This window comes from Lepidothrix coronata, unplaced genomic scaffold (assembly GCF_001604755.1).
Source record: "Lepidothrix coronata isolate B3197 unplaced genomic scaffold, Lepidothrix_coronata-1.0 Scaffold96, whole genome shotgun sequence".
NCBI classification, from domain to species: domain Eukaryota; kingdom Metazoa; phylum Chordata; class Aves; order Passeriformes; family Pipridae; genus Lepidothrix; species Lepidothrix coronata.
Window position 1 is genome coordinate 1139465 of NW_016690276.1, and position 15806 is coordinate 1155270.

The window sequence follows — 15806 nt, forward strand, 5'->3', positions numbered from 1 at the left end:
TAAGAGGCTGAGCCAAAAAACATATCTAGCTATGAAGAAGAGAAAGAGGCAAAGTACCGTGTAATGACAGCCTTAGTTTCACATTTGCCATTCAGCCTTTGTGCATGAGTCCATTCTGCAGCCTAAGATCTCACCTTTCTCTTCATTAGGGTTTTCTAAATGGCTTCAGATGGTATTTTGGCCTTTTTATTACAAGTCTTTTTTTTTTATGTCAGGGTTGCCAGATCATGCAGGAGATATTAAGATCTAGAATATGAACTGGCTACACATGCAGATAACAGGTGACAACAACAGGGGTCATCCCAGCATTGGCTCTGGGTGGCCCTTGGTGTGCGTTGTCTGGGGCTAAGCAGCAAGGAGGTGGAGGACACCAAAACCTTCGGCTCCATCTCCTCACTGCATGACTAGCCAAGCCCATGAAGGGTAAAATAAAAATTCACCTTCACTCTAATAGGAGAGGAGATTTTCCAAGTCAGGTGCTTAGGCACCTGTCCCCTCTGCTGAGCTGATTTGTCACCTTGCTCCACTGCTCCTTTCTCCTTTGCAGCACTGGTCTTTATCAAGAGGTTACCTCACACCTTTTCTGCTGTACCAAACTCATGCTGGCACATTTTCCTCTCCACGGTGATTCAGCATCCCCCCAGACTGAGGGCTTGCTGCAGAGTACAACTCTTGGTTATAAAAGCAAAAGTCTGAGCTGGTTTCATGGCAAAGTTTATCCTTGGCTTTGCTTGCGTTTAACTCCAAGTCAGCAAACAGCTTCAACGCAGTAGGCTTTGCATAAGCATATGGTCTTTAGTTACTACAGGTCTTTAGTTACTACATTTTCCCCCTCTGTTAATGCAGAAGAAAATAAAGGCAGTTTTTTACCTCATGTTCTCCTTTCTGTGAACTGTCAGATACATTTCATAGACTCTCCCTTGTGGAACGGCCCCTGCTGGGATCAGCAAGCTTACTCCTGCAGAACAGAAGAGACACAAAAGGTAAAAATGGAGAAAAAAGGGCAAGTGGGTCTGTGAAGAGGAGTGACAGGAGAGGCAGAAGATGAAGCCTGAAATGCCAGATTTTCAGCCAACCTAACCAGCAGACTCTAAATGATTTCATTGGGAGAAAAAGTATCTACTGTAACCCTGGTGTCTCCAGCATACAGCTGCCTGTTCTCACTCCCCTTTGCATCCGCATGGAAACAAGGGAGTGGAGAAGAGGATTTTCTTCCCTTTTATTTTATTTAAAGAGCAGACAGATGGCTACGCTGTTGCTTACCTTGTAAAGTGATGGAAAAACAAACAACTCTGACTAAAATTTCCAACAGCTGTAATGGGACAGACATCTCTCCCTAGGCAATTCTTACTTAATTAAAATCAGGAAAGAAAAGCAGTGGAGCACTGTCCCAGGAAACAACAAGAACTAGTTGTTTCCTGAAAGATGGTTTCTTGTGCCTAGCATCCTGTCTTTTACTGTGCTCAGCTCCAAGAGTACCTTGGAGACAAAATTGGATTTCTTGGCACTGTTAATGTGCCTAGTCCCATAAAGTGGCTCAAAACTGGGGTATCCAGCCTTGAAAAAAATGTGGGCAAATATGCTCAATGCCCTTTTCAGTAATGATTTGCTGCACACTTGATTAAAAAACACTGCTCTTACATTACTACCATTGCAGAAATGTCTTGTCACTACACAATAAACATAGCCCACCAACCAGCTATTTCACTCTTCTGGACATATCTCAGCCAGCTGTCTTTGCAGATGTGGATTAGCTGGATATCAGCGGCAAGGATTTGAATACAGTTATTACTACATAGCTGAAAACAAATCTACGGGCAGATTATTTATACATATTTACACAGGAGAGTCTTTATAGACCCCTTGCACAGCCCTGTCTCTTTTCTTTAGCATACGTGGTTTGGTTACACTGAAGACCTCCCATGTGTTGGTGTACAGGTGCTCAGTCCCATACCTGGTTTTGAAGGGGAGGGATTAGCTAGGAAAACATTTTCCACAAATGCCTTCTGGCATTTGTTTGTTTACAGGCCTGTTACAACCTAATCTGTGCACGTTCGTAGTTATAACAGTGTAGGCGTAGCGCAAGTGAAGGGCTTTGATCACGCCACAAGGAGGATATACATACATCTAGAAGTGGCACTGGTAGCAGTAGATGGATTGCTTTATTTTACAAAATCATTACTTTAACCATTTTGAAGGGATTACAGCATTGAACTTTTTCTGTTCACAAATTGATATTAATATATGTGAATTAAATGTGACTAATAGACTTTGCTGATAATGTGCACCACCATGGCATAAGAAACCTGAGTATTAATATCTACCTTCAGCTGCTACTTAGAAAAATGTGAAATCCAAGACTGTATAGCACAAATTTTCAACATTGCTCAGCAGTCAGCACCAGATTTACTGAAGTAGTTCAGCTTTCACCTAAATTTAAGAGATATTTTTTCCTCCTATTCCACAGTAGCTCAGAGAGGAGGGTCATGGCTCCAACTACTTTTGACTGCTTCTTGGGCTATGTGTGACTGTATCCTGGAAAGACAAAACCACCTAGGTCCCGGGCCACCTAGGCATTTTGCTTTCTCCAATCTCCATCAACAAATAAGAAATGATCCAGCAAAGGAGCAGGAGACAAGGCACTATCTCCTTGCTCAGGGCACTTGCTGTAAAATGGCCAAGCTGTGAGCTGTGGTCTCACATGTGCTGTGGTCCTACCTGAATTCAGAGAAATTGGGCAGGGGTATTCCTGACCGCTGTGTAGCCTGCATATCCCCCCACCCAACACTGTATGCATGTGATTTATCCTCACTTCAAATGTTAATGCTGCTCTTTGGTATCATACTAAACCCACTGGAACATCCAGGTGCTGAACTTCCTTTGAACATCAATGCTTCATTTAGGAACAAAACAGCATTGTGGCTCTGGTTAAAAAGATCTGTCTGCAAGAGCTGAGCTCTCCCAAGGCTGCCCAACAGCTCCCTGGATGCTCTGAAACTGCTTCCAGTGCCAAGGTGGCCTGAAGGGGCCCAGAAGCCCAGCTTCATTCCATATGACAAAGACTGAGCAGCGCTTTGCAATTACATTAACAGGCCCTCAATGCTCAGTCTCTCCATTTCCTAGTTGTAAAGGAAGTCAACAATACATACAACAAGGAGAGAAATATGGAAAAGACACTCTTGGGCCTTATTTTCCTTGGGTATATAATGTGTGCAGGTAAAAAACCTACTACTTCCAAAAATAGTATTCTGCTGTCAATTACACATAGTCTTCAATGAATTGGAAGTGGAACAACTGATTTTTTTTAAATTATTTTGTCCTTTTTCATGTGTGATGACAAAATAGAGGCTTACTGTATTGAGGCCCCTTTTCTAGGACTGCAGGAAAGGAAAAGGTAATGCTGAATTTCATTTCACACAATGAAGGTCTGAGGCCTTGCATGACTCAGAAAGTAGCTAAGAGCCCTGTTTAGAATCACAGAATGATTTAGGTTGGAAAAGACCTCTAAGATCATCAAGTCCAACCATTAACCTAGCAACACCACATTCACCACTAGATCATGTCCTTAACTGTTACTTGGGAGAAGAGACTGACTCCCATCTTGTTACAGCCTCCTTTCAGGTGGTTATATAAAGTGATAAGGTCCCCTCCTTTCTTCCAGGCTAAACAACCCCAGCTCCCTCAGCTGCTACTCCCAAGAGTTGTGCTCTTGTAGTGAGGGGCCCAAAACTGAACACAGTATTTGAGTTGTGGTCTTTGTGGTACAATGGAATGATCACTTCCCTAGTCCTGCCGGGCTCACTATTTCTGATCCAAGCCAGGATGCCTTTGGCCTTCTTGGCCACCTGGGCACACTGCTGGTTCATGTTTAGCTGACTGTTGACCAGCACCCCCAGGTTCTTTTCCGCTAGGCAGCTCTACAGCCACTCTTCCTCAAGCCTGTAGTGTTTAAAAGGTGGCCAGGACTTTGGGTAGAAAATATTTGAAGTCCTTTGGTAGAAGCAAAAGAAGGGGAAAAAAGCACCATTCGGTTGTTTAATCAAAGAAAAGGCAGAGTCCCAGGTGTGGACTTTTGTCCCACACATAAAAAAGCACGCTAACTCCACTTAAACCCACAGAACAACTGTACCTTTAAGCCAACATGGCTAGCACTTACCTGAATTGGGAATTACTAGGTGACCTCCTAAGGAGTTGAAGGTCCCAAATGCAGTGCACGATGGGTCAGTTTGCCGAGCAAGGCTCTGGTTCTTCATATTCAGGGTCTCATTCTCCAGAAGAGACTGTGTAATCTGTGGGGACAGCTTGGAGGAGAAGTCAGAAAGTTCATCCTGGGGAGTGACTGCACCAGAGGTATTATAAACCTTGATCTTCAAGTTAGGGAGCGGGTCCAGGATTGGAGAATTGGTCATTGGGATTTTATCAGAGACATCATGCAAGGCATAAACAGGACCCCTGTACATGGCTGCAGCAGAAGTGAGGTCTGGTGGCACTGCCAGGAGGTCTGCAAAGGAAATGAGAAGGAAGAACCATATTACTTCTATTCTGATGACACTGTTCTGAGGAACAATTTGGGTTTGCATTCTGCATTTTGCCTTTTATTCCAAAGGTTCAGATACTCAAAGTCCCTGACCTGCATCTCCATTTCCACGCATCCTTCCAGCAAACTCCCAGGGGTTGTATTCCAGCTGCTATGGAATCCAATTGTCATACAAAATTACAGCATGTTTCTGCTATGAAGATTTTTCACTGGGATTATTTTTCCAGGGCGCACTAAGATTTCAAATACGACATGCTTAGCACCAGAACTAGATGTTTTCCTCATCTAGTAGATCTAGTTTTTAACTAATATCCCCTTCCTAAATGCTATGCAATATTTTATCTAACTGGTCTAATGACAGCATTCCTGAAATAAAAGACACAACAGGCCTACGAAGCCATCATGTCCACAACTCCCTGCAGTGAGGGATTAGTACCTGCATTACACTTTTTTGAGATTCACATTAAAAGTTTCTCCAGCAAAGAAAACAACACTTCTGGTAATCTTCCACATGACAACTCTCTTGTCATCTTAACTCTTTGATTTATTCTTCTGGAGTAGATATGGGCAAAAAAGAAGAACTCTTCAGACTAAATATGGGTCTTGAAAAAGGCAGCACTACCTTTTGAGTGTTTTTTTCTGGCCAGTGAAGTGTGGAAATAATAAAGCTGTTATGCACCAGTGATAAAAATGCTTGTTATTAAATGATGTTCTACCACAACTTTTTCTACATTGTCTATTGAAATGCACAGTCCTTCTCAAACTACTACTTATACCTGTGGAAACAGAGCACAGGAAAAAAGGCTATTAGAGAAATAAAGGGGAGGAAGATGTGATACAATTACTGTATTATCACTCTTGTTTCTATCAGAGCTTTGCCTTTGATTTAAATTTGAGCTGGACCTACATTCCCATAAATGTTTCTGTGTTTCACTCTCACATTCATTTCTCTCTTCAGAAGTTAAATATCTCTGCTTTATACTCTTGAACACATCTGAAAAATGCCAACATGGGTTTTGAGCACTTGATTATCAGAAACAAATGAATATGGATCTTTCTCCCTTTTATCAAGTGTCAACAAGCATCCAGTGAGTATCATTCATGCAGCCCAAGAGAACACAACCTTACAGTACCTCCCTGAATTGGTCAAAATGCAGTGAAATGAAAACTAACCTTGCCTTGCAGCCTTGATGTTAACAGGTTGAAATCCCCCATTTAGCGCTGAGGAGTCAATGATATCTGACTCAAAGTCACGATGGTTCTTGCGATAGACGAACAGGGCCACAGCCACGGAAATAGCCAGGCACACGATCACGGCTATGACGATCCCGACGTAGAGAGCAACGTCATCCGAGTCAGGAGCAGCTAGAGGGAGAGAGGCCAGGAACCTTGATGAAATGTGTGCTCCTCACAGGGACTTTCAAGAAAACACAGTTTTATTACTCTTGTTTCCTGCAGATATTTACTACCTCTTTTATAGGACAATTTAAAATCCATTTCCAAGATCATATAACAGGTGTATGCTCTTTTGATGGAAAACAATCTTTGATTTCTCTCTAACCTGTGTTCTAACTCTTTCCCTATCTACTCATTCATCTATCTAGTACTCAGGGTGTGAACTACTCAGCACAACACGTTACAGACTTAGTCTCATGAACCAAATTCACCCTATGAAGTAAGATGGTATGCCTTAGTGACATAGTGTCATAATACTGGTATTTAGAAGTTTATCTGATAAAAAACCATACTGTGCATTTTTAGACTTCAGAAGCTTTATATTTTACTTTTAAAAAATAAAGGAACCCAAAATTTCCCTTTCCTATGGAATACCTGTAATATCACTATCTTTGAGTTTGGGGTTTTTTTTAATTGTAATTTGTCATTTAATTGTAATTTTAAAGGCCATTTGCCTTAAAAAAAATAGACTAGTGAAGCAGAGAATCAAACATTGAATTCTCATCATCGGCATTAACACATACATATTTGGATAAAAGCAGAAGCAGGCAAAAGAAAGAAGGTGGTAATTTACCAAAAGGAACCCAGATTTATTTGACCTGTCTTGTGAGAAAATGGCTATGATATTTCTACTAGCTGCTTATACCGTACCATCAGCACCAATTCCAAGCTAATCTCTAGCATCATTATCCACCAGACATTTTTTTCCAAAAGGTCTGAATATGTGATCAAAATTTGATGTGTTTCTATACAGTGAAGAATCCCAGTTTTAGAAATAGCCTAATGAAAAAAGGAAGTGCAAAAACAAATCAGACTTTTTAGTACCCCATTTTTGTTAGTTTGAAACATGTGAAATCACTTTTATTTTATTTCTTCTAGCCATTTAAGCCAAGTTGCCCTCCAGATGAAAAGGTGAGAGCTGGTAGATGTAGAAAGGGAGTGATCAATCTCTGTAAGCTCCTGGCTATCAGACCTCCAATTTACCAAATTTGAAGCATCCCATTTTTAACCCAGCAGTTCAGGAAGCAGATATCTGAGTTCTGGCTCAAAGAAAAGTTACCCTTCCACCACATTTCTTCCATTTGCTAAGGAAATTTTAATGAGAAGATGGTTCATTCTCTACAGTTTCAGTCTCTGAGGCAGCATCTTCTCCTATTTCCCTCGTGTCCTTATCATTCTGTGCCAACCTGCAGACAGCAAAACACTGTGACTGCTGTCAAGCAAGCAGCATGTCACTTACTCTGCTGAATAGGCCCCTCTTTGCCGAGTTACACAGAGCTAACAGTAAAGCTTGACTCAAGGAACAGCATCAAATCAGCATCCAGGAACATAAAATCAAACAGTAAACTTACAAGAAAATCCATATTCATTCTGGGTTCTCTGTTCAGTTGAAATAGGATAAATGAAACCTTAAAAAGAAAGAAATTAAACAAAAATGGGAAGAAAATCAAATGAGGAGAACAAAAAAGTGAAGCATGAAAAATAGTTTAATTAAAAAAAAAAAAAAAGGAAAAGAAACTGATGGCACTTTAAAATTCTGATACAGCACAGAATTATGATTTTGTATCCCCTCTCTCCTCCAGAGCCTTACTAAGAATTAATAAGCAGGCAGATTGAATTTCTAAGCCAAAATCAGTCTCGAGTCACTAACTTTGGAGTGCTTAAAGTCTTCCTTTTATTGAGCATAAACTCTAATGGATCTAATATATTTCAGACAGCAAGGGTCATTAGCATATGGAAAGTCTTTTTATCCTTATCCCTGCCATATGCTTTAATTCCCAGGACATGCTCGGTGAGGCTCTAAACAGTTTTTATATTTAATTATAATAGCTTGCTGTTGATCTAATAGAGCTAAAGGAGACCTGTTGTCACTGGTCAGAGGTTAAATACCCATTTGCTGAGCAGAGTCTATGCACAAAGCTATCTCTCTGCATTTCCTTAAAATTATTTTATCCTGTCTTTAACACATGTTCAATAGGAATTCCTTAGGGAGCAAAGAATTTGTCAGCAAATGGTAAAATGAGTGGTTTTTCTTTGAAATTGTTACAAAATCAATAAGGCCCCTGAGGCTGGAACATTACTTATTTGAAATCTTTGCTAGCACCATATATTGACAAAATCATAACATAATTTATAGATGTATTTCTGAATGGATAAATAAGAGATATCATTTCTTTTGTCTATTGTTTCTTTTCTTCCTGCAGCCCTCACAGCACAGCAGGCTGTTAGTTCGCATATGAGTCCTGTGAACTCACTAAGCATCTCACAGCTTCTTTCCATCCATATGGGAAAGAAGTGAAATGCTCCTAGTCCCATGCTGCTGGAAAGGTAAATGACAAATCCAAACTAAGCAAGGGAGTCACTGTCTGGGATGGGATTAGAGTCAGTGTAAGACAGAAGGTACCTCTCCTCCAATATCTCCCCTTCTGTTCTTTTAAAGGGAATTTCACCCCTTCCCCTTGGATCATGCTTGCAAGGAGCTCACACAGCTGGGGACTCCCTGCAGGTGAAACAAAACTGGAAAAACGCACTCCTGGTGTGTGCCTAGCACACAGGACCACATTAAAGGCAGACTGGAGTAACAATCCCCAGTTCCCACAGCCACTGAGCTTGGGTGCTCAGCATCTGTTGTGCTCTACATATCTCTTGTTGCTTGGCTGCATTTTTTGCTAATGAAGACATAGTCTATCCCAATCACAGGTATGGACATACCTCCCTTCAAAGTTTCCAGACATTAATTATCACATAAACGCTACCTTCACTGAAATATCAGAGCAAAACCAGCTGTTTTTTGATGGTGATGTTTTTTTATTGAGGCATCATGGGACAGAATATATTGCCTGTAATATCTATTTAAAACTTTATTTCACAGTAAGGATTCCAGCCTTACAATTGCTTTTAGGAATTTGAAGTCTTCACATTAATTTCTTTGATTCTTTGAGGCAAGTTCACCAATGTGTACTCTCAACACGCATACACAATCTTTCATTAATAACTGCTCTTTACTTACTACTGGTGTACTTGAGGTATTTGCCATAAAAAGTCAGGTGAGTAACTTCTGAGGGCTTCAGTGAGTGCTCAGCAAGTCTGGGCATGAATTTACATTATTCATTATTAATTACTCCCCACTTGCTCCCCAGATGAAATTTCAGCTATAGACTTATGCCCAGTATTTCCTTTGGCAAGATGTCTCTGGAGAGACCAAGGGACACGCAGCGGGAAATATAAGGCACAAGGACAAAGTGGAATTTAGGCTCTGAATATCTTTTTGCGTCATACTCAAATCCACTGGGAAAGCTGAGGATATCGCCCTGCACTTCATGTGCCCCAGCATGTTCATGCGGAAGCTGGCACGGGGCAGCACATGTCCTCTGGCTCTGCATCACCCATGGAGCTTCAGCTCACCTGTGCAGAGCTGAAAAGGAGAGGTTATTCTTCTCTCCTTTGCATTTCAGATAGTAAGTTTTATGTTATGCATCAACATTTGCAAGGTTGTGTGTCATTCCTGCCATGTCTGAAGTGATCCAGCAACTGAAACTCGACAGGCACAAAAGATTGCACCACCTGGATTAGCTGTGATGTTACTGAAAGCATTCTTTCCTCACAGGAAAATGGAAATTCAAATTCAAGTTTTTTCAGCAAAGTAAACAACTGTGGTCCTCAAATATTCTAAAAGAAATCTACCTCGCTGCAACCTCTCCATAGACCCTGTTTGTCACAAATACATATTTGTGTCTTACAAGTTTGCACAGATTTTCTTACTGATAACTATGGAAAGCATCCTTGCAGCTACATAAGAGTGACACCAATTTCTTCTACAGAAATGTTTTGTGCATAAATTTACTGATGCATCTGTTGAAACAGAAGGAAGAGGTAAGGATTCTGCTTGCTGCGTTTATTAGCTTCACAAATTAACATGTAAAGCGATCTTGATTTTATTCTTCTACGTCTGCTGCAAGTTGAACCAAGCACCCAACTCCATCCAGCTGCTTCCATGCAAACAGCCTGGCTTGTAAAAGTGTCTGCAAGGACACACTGTCAGCCCGAAATATGTGGTTTTTACACAGAAGGAAAGCATGGCAGAGGTGGAAAGGTTATGGGCTGCTAAGTGAGATGCCATATGTCTGAGTCATAGGCACATCAATTTTTTGTTGAGACCCAGGAGTCCCAGTTGATCCATCTGGCTATAAATCGATAGGTGGCCACTCGTGCAAGTCCTTGTTGGGGTGATGGCACTACACAAGCTATGCTGAGGCATATACAACCCTGTTTGCTCACAGAATGTGAGCAGACTCCCCTGGTTGAAGCTAGCAGAGAACTTCCCTTGGGTTTCCAAGCTGGCAACACCAGACATTTGCTGGCTTCAGACAGCTCCATCTTCACTTGTAAATTAAGCATGACTGTTGAAGATCCCTCAAACATGGCAACTACAGACTGATACTTGCAATTTTGGTGGGACTTTTTAGAAAAAAATTAGTTTTAAGCACTCCTTTGTCACTCTTCCAAAAGGGAGTGGGCATTGCAGTGGCAGTGGTAAGGGGGAGGCTTGCAGCAATGAGCAGGAGGTAATGGGCAGGATGCAGGCTTGTTGCCAGGATCCCAGCAAAAGAGCACAGGCTTTTCCTATAGAAAGTCAGCTGTCACACTGGTCCCTCTTGACTATGCCTTCAGACAATGAAAAAGGACATTTTCATCAGATAATGATACAAACCTGATGGGATTAGTAACTGAAATAATGAAGAATGACTTCCCTCCTCTCTTCAAAGTAATTGCAGTGAAAAGAGATCTTTTTCTTGTGCATTTTTTTCTTTTTTTCCCCTTTCTTGTACTAAGCACTGCTTGGCAAATACCTAAGGGACTTCTACCAGGATGATCAACATTTTTAATGACGAATTTAGAAAGGTGCTGGTGGGTTTGACTCTAGGAAGAGCCTGCTGAGGCTGCTGGCTCATACTCAGAACAGCTGGTTTCACAGTGAGCTACTTTCTTTGAGAAAAGTAATTTAAACTTCTTCCTACAGTTCATTGGGAAATGTATATTTTCAAAGGCACTTCTGCTATTTTGTTGTGCAACTTACTGTTGAATGAGTAAAATAGTAATAATCATACTTTATGCTTGCATAGTGCCTACTGTTTGAGGCTCTCAAAGTGGGATGCTTACCAAAAGTGGGTATTTGTTTCCCTCATTGTACAAGTACCTCCCCTATCTGGAGAATCAGTGGGAGGTTCAGGTTAACACACCAAAATTGAACCACTGTAATTGCATGGTAAATGCATTCATTAAAAAGCCTTTAGTTAAGTTGATGTTTCTCCATGCATTCTACTTTATATTCCAATTTAGGTTTGAAAATACATTTATCGTTCCTGTGGAAGTGCTTCTGTTAAGTGTTAAAGGTGGGCTTTTTTTAACTAAATTAATTATGCTGGCACAAATCCTTTGTACAAATGCAGATGCATCATTACAAAGGTGCTTTATGTAGATATTGCCTATTTTCTTTCTAGAAAGCACGAGAAGAGCAATTTAAGCACCTTTATAATGATGCAACACACCGGAGAAAAGTGAAGAAGGGTGAATATGTCAGATTGTACTGGAAAAATAAACCAACCCAATGTTGTTATATAGAAAAGAGTTCAGCAGCTTTTTATCAATTTAGTTTAACTCAATTTAAGCATCAGTTACACTTGCCACTGATTTTGGAAATTGTGACCATTTAACTAAGTAGATTGTGAAGCTCATTTAATTAGTTTGGTGCAGCTTGTGAAGGCAGATGATCCCCAAACACTGGAAGTCTAGCCTGAGCATTCTGGTCCCACATGTCTTGTTCTGGTGTCCTGGAAATACATGTGTGCCAGAGGCCACAGGAGACACAACAGTAGGTCTCTGGTGCTGAATGGCCCTGTGTGGATTCATCTGCTTTCAGGCTTAGCTTTGACAAACAAGTAGGCTGAGCCTTTCTATAGCACGAGTTCATCTGCTGCAATTTTCTTTGAGAGGAGTGGATAAACCTTCTCATAATAAACTCAACTTGGCAAGTTGAGGTAAAATAAAGCATTTGGGAAAAGAGAATCTCAGACCTATAAAAGATACCTGTGCAGAAATTATCACACTGACTCCCTTTAGATTGACATTTCACAGAATGTCACCAAAGAGTCACCAAAACAACTTTTCTAAGCTCTTTTTCTTCCACTGGGGAAGAATCTTCTCCTCAGTACATTCATGGGCATATACACACACACATGGTGCTCAGCCTGGGAACTCAGTATCATGACATGGGAATTCTGAAATCCCATGTTTGATATTACCTAGAGAGCCATGGGCATACAACTGCCTAGGCCTGCGAACGTGCATATTTTAAAGACAACTTTTATCCCTTAAGTATAGAACACTAGGTCATGGTTTCATGCAGAGGGAACTTTGTAACTGGATCCCTTTTTTGGTCCTTAATAGACTTTGCTAGCTTTCTAGTCATGCTGAATTTGTATTAATGGATACCAACTTTGAAGTGAATTGATCAGATTATGAAAAGGTTTTACCCTGTTGCTTGTAGAAAATAAAATATTCACATAAGAGACAAAGAAAAAATCCCAGTTTTTAATCTGTATTTTCCCTATCTATTTTTCTTCTCTTCAGCAGCTATCTAGGCAAGACAGTGAAGTAGCTGAAGACGATCTTTCTGGGCACTTATTTACTAGGGCTTATACAATTTGGGTCATATTTTCAAAAATATTTACAATTATGCTGCAAAGAAATAGTTTTATACCGTTAGCTGAGGTAATACTTAATGATACATAGTTTGAGACTGTATCAAGACCAGAGAGAACTGGAGACATGCACTTTCAGTTAATAAAGTGAAGATTGCATAAAGCATACCATAAATGCTAGTTTCTTCAAAAAATCATTTTTTTAATCTGGCACCACTTGCTTCTAATCTATAAACTCTCTCTACCCTCTCTGTAGTAGTTTCAGAAAGAGCTGAGGTCACGTAATTCCATGGCCTTTCTGAAAGCCTAGCCACATGACATGTCTCAGTAACATCCTGTTGCAAAGAACTCAACAGGTTGAGCATAATACGTTGTTACAGCACTTTCCCCCCCCCCCCTTTTGGCTCCAAAGTCAATGCTCTTAAATCACCTATGAGAAAAGAAGAAGGCACAAAGGCATTCAACTGCTGCCTTTCTTTTTCTGCTTTGATGGGTTTATCCAGTGTAGTGACACTGAAGTGGGAATAAGCTCTTGCTGGCAACAGGCTCTGAATCACAGAGCTATGATAGACAGATAAACAGAGACTAATTCTCACATGTGGATGCCTAAAATTTGAAGAAACCTATTCTTAGAGCATTTAAAGTAGGTGTGTGGTGTATACATTGTGACATGAGAGTTTACTAAAACAATCCTTTGTTTTGCTGTTTATACATCAGATGCTGTTTGCTGTTTATAAATCAGATGAATTCCAGTATTTAATAACTCAAAGCCATCAAGCTGGTAATTTTTTCCATATCAGTCCCAGATAACATGCACCCAATTGCTTCTGTTCTTAATTCCCAAGATGATGTCTTCTTTCAGCATTAATTCAATTAGCCTCCTCTTTTGCCTAGCTCCAGTAGCTCAGAATTTTATTTAAAATATTTGGATTTTGCTGAAATTCTCTATAATCAGTCTCAGTATCAGAAATTATCCTGAGAAGTTTGAATAACATTGTGTTAAGGATCCTAATAATTTTTTTGTTGTTGATTTTTTAGTTCAATTGAACTCAATGAGCTAAAAAAAAAAAGTATATATTAGTGTTTACAAATTCCAGATTCTAGGAATTCACCTTATCTCCCTTTTCCTTTAAAATGCCATTCTTAATTCAAAGCCAGCCCAATTTTAGACTTTTTTGCATTCATGAGAACAGACATTCATCAATTCTACATTCTGAATTCCACTATAAAGAGAGGGTTTTGAAACAAAGAAGAAAAAAAGTCATATGCCCATGCAGTGTTTGCAGTGCTGTGGTTGTGACCTTGCACTACTAATCCTGTTTCCATCTTCTGTCTCCTTCTGTCTTACCTCATTCACCATCACCTCTCAGCAATGCTACAGCTATCACCAGCTTGCTTGAGTTTCTTCATTATTTTTAAAGGAAATTATAGATGATCAATACAGTGTGCAAAGACTCAAAGCTTCCAAAAAAGACTTTCAAGGGCTTTCAAAATGTTCATTCAGATGCACTGCAATGCTATAGGCTTCCACCAAGTCCATCTATGATGGACAAACAGCTATCTTAGGAGAAGGAATTTAGGGATTTAACTTGACATTCAGGAGTTTTAAACCACTTTGTGCAAGTTCTACTGTCCAGAGGCTGCACATGCTTCCAGTACTGTTTTCTATAAAGGAGCAGAGTTAATGGTACAAGAGCAACCTTAGAGTAAACTCCATATTCTGACTGCTTAGTGCCAAGGCTTCATGTTCACTTAACATGTTGCTAATGCAGATTTACCATAGGAGAAATATTAACAATAATATATGACTTGTAATTGCTGTTAATTGTTTCTCCCCCTTGCTATTTCCCAGGAAAACAAGAAGATGTGATACGTTATACCTTTTTTTTTAGTGGTTAAAAAATTTAAAAAAAAACAATAAAACAAACCAACAAAATCTGTGGAGCTGCAAAAACCTTTAAGACACAATGTGCCCAGCTCCTTCTTATATTTTCTATTCTAAAGAAAGACCTTCACATCTGCAGTAATGATGCTGAAGGTCAGATATGATTTCAGACATCCCAGAGATAATGCACTGCAATTTATTTTCTTTCTGAAGGACTAATTATTGGCATGTTCAAAGTGGGCTAATAAATAGGGAGCTTGAGGGTTTGTGACTCTTTATTTACTTGGGTATTATCTCAGATCTTTCCTGAGCGGGTAAGTTAAATGGGGAGACTCTCTTGTTCTCTCCTTGAATGGAGTTTATGATATTCTATAATTAAGACTGCAATTATGTTTTCGTTTTAAATTAGATCCTGAAATTTGTTAATATTGTTAAAAAGGTCTTGCCTGAGTTTAAACACACATGTCATCTATATGGGAGCAGGGGAAGTTGAAAGAGAAAGATAACTTGTTGCTAAAATTTGATGTGGATTAGAATATCCAAGTTTGACATTATGCAATCTTTTGGAGTTAAGGACTTTGACCTTTTGGTTAAATCTTATGTCAGTCTTTAGTATCTTAGAAGCACAGGACCTTAACATTGGGTTTGTTATGAATATTTGACAGCAAAAGTAAACACATGCCTAGCATGGAAATTTGCTAGATTATGTATTTGCAAATTCCACTCTTGCAATGACTGAATGCTAAATTGACTTCCTGGGATTCACTTTGTTTTGCAGTAGGAGCTGGACAAGAGCTGAAATAAGGACATGGGGCAGCGCTGAAGAGAGGACATATGGCAAACAGCTAGTTGAGTGAAGGGACAGTTGGAAGGGTACACAGGAGAGGGGAATGCTGGAAAAAAAGGCTTATGGAAAGCATGAGTTATCCACACAGAACAGGTATCAAAATCTTTGGCAGGTTTGTAAGCTCACACGTAAGGTAACTTGCATTCCCCAGTTTATAACCTCAAAAATCCCAGAGACTCCAGAATCAGCTGATCAGCTCAATGTTTGTCTCTCAAACTATAGAAACTTCCTTCCCCAGCATAAGTTTTCATTTAAGGATGCTGCCAATAATTTTTTTAGTCCAGATATAGAAATAGAGAGCACTGAATTTTACTTCTGATCCTTTTACTTACTCTGTGATGAGCCTTGGGAAACTCATGTAACTTTGCTCTGCCTGACAAC

At 39.9% G+C, this 15806-nt stretch overlaps 1 protein-coding gene across 2 annotated transcripts in view; it reads right to left on the bottom strand.

Moving 5' to 3' along the window:
- The window catches only part of UNC5C (unc-5 netrin receptor C), a 255164-nt gene that overhangs the window by 24445 nt on the left and 214913 nt on the right, over positions 1-15806 (bottom strand). Inside the window, exons 8-11 of one of the 2 annotated variants that reach the window (XM_017822255.1) lie at positions 7345-7401; positions 5711-5902; positions 4157-4501; positions 871-958 (exon numbers count right to left, since the gene is read on the bottom strand). In XM_017822255.1, the coding sequence (XP_017677744.1) occupies positions 871-958; positions 4157-4501; positions 5711-5902; positions 7345-7401 (682 nt within the window). The remainder of the gene's footprint in view (positions 1-870; positions 959-4156; positions 4502-5710; positions 5903-7344; positions 7402-15806) is intronic. The other variant, XM_017822256.1, reaches the window with a different exon arrangement.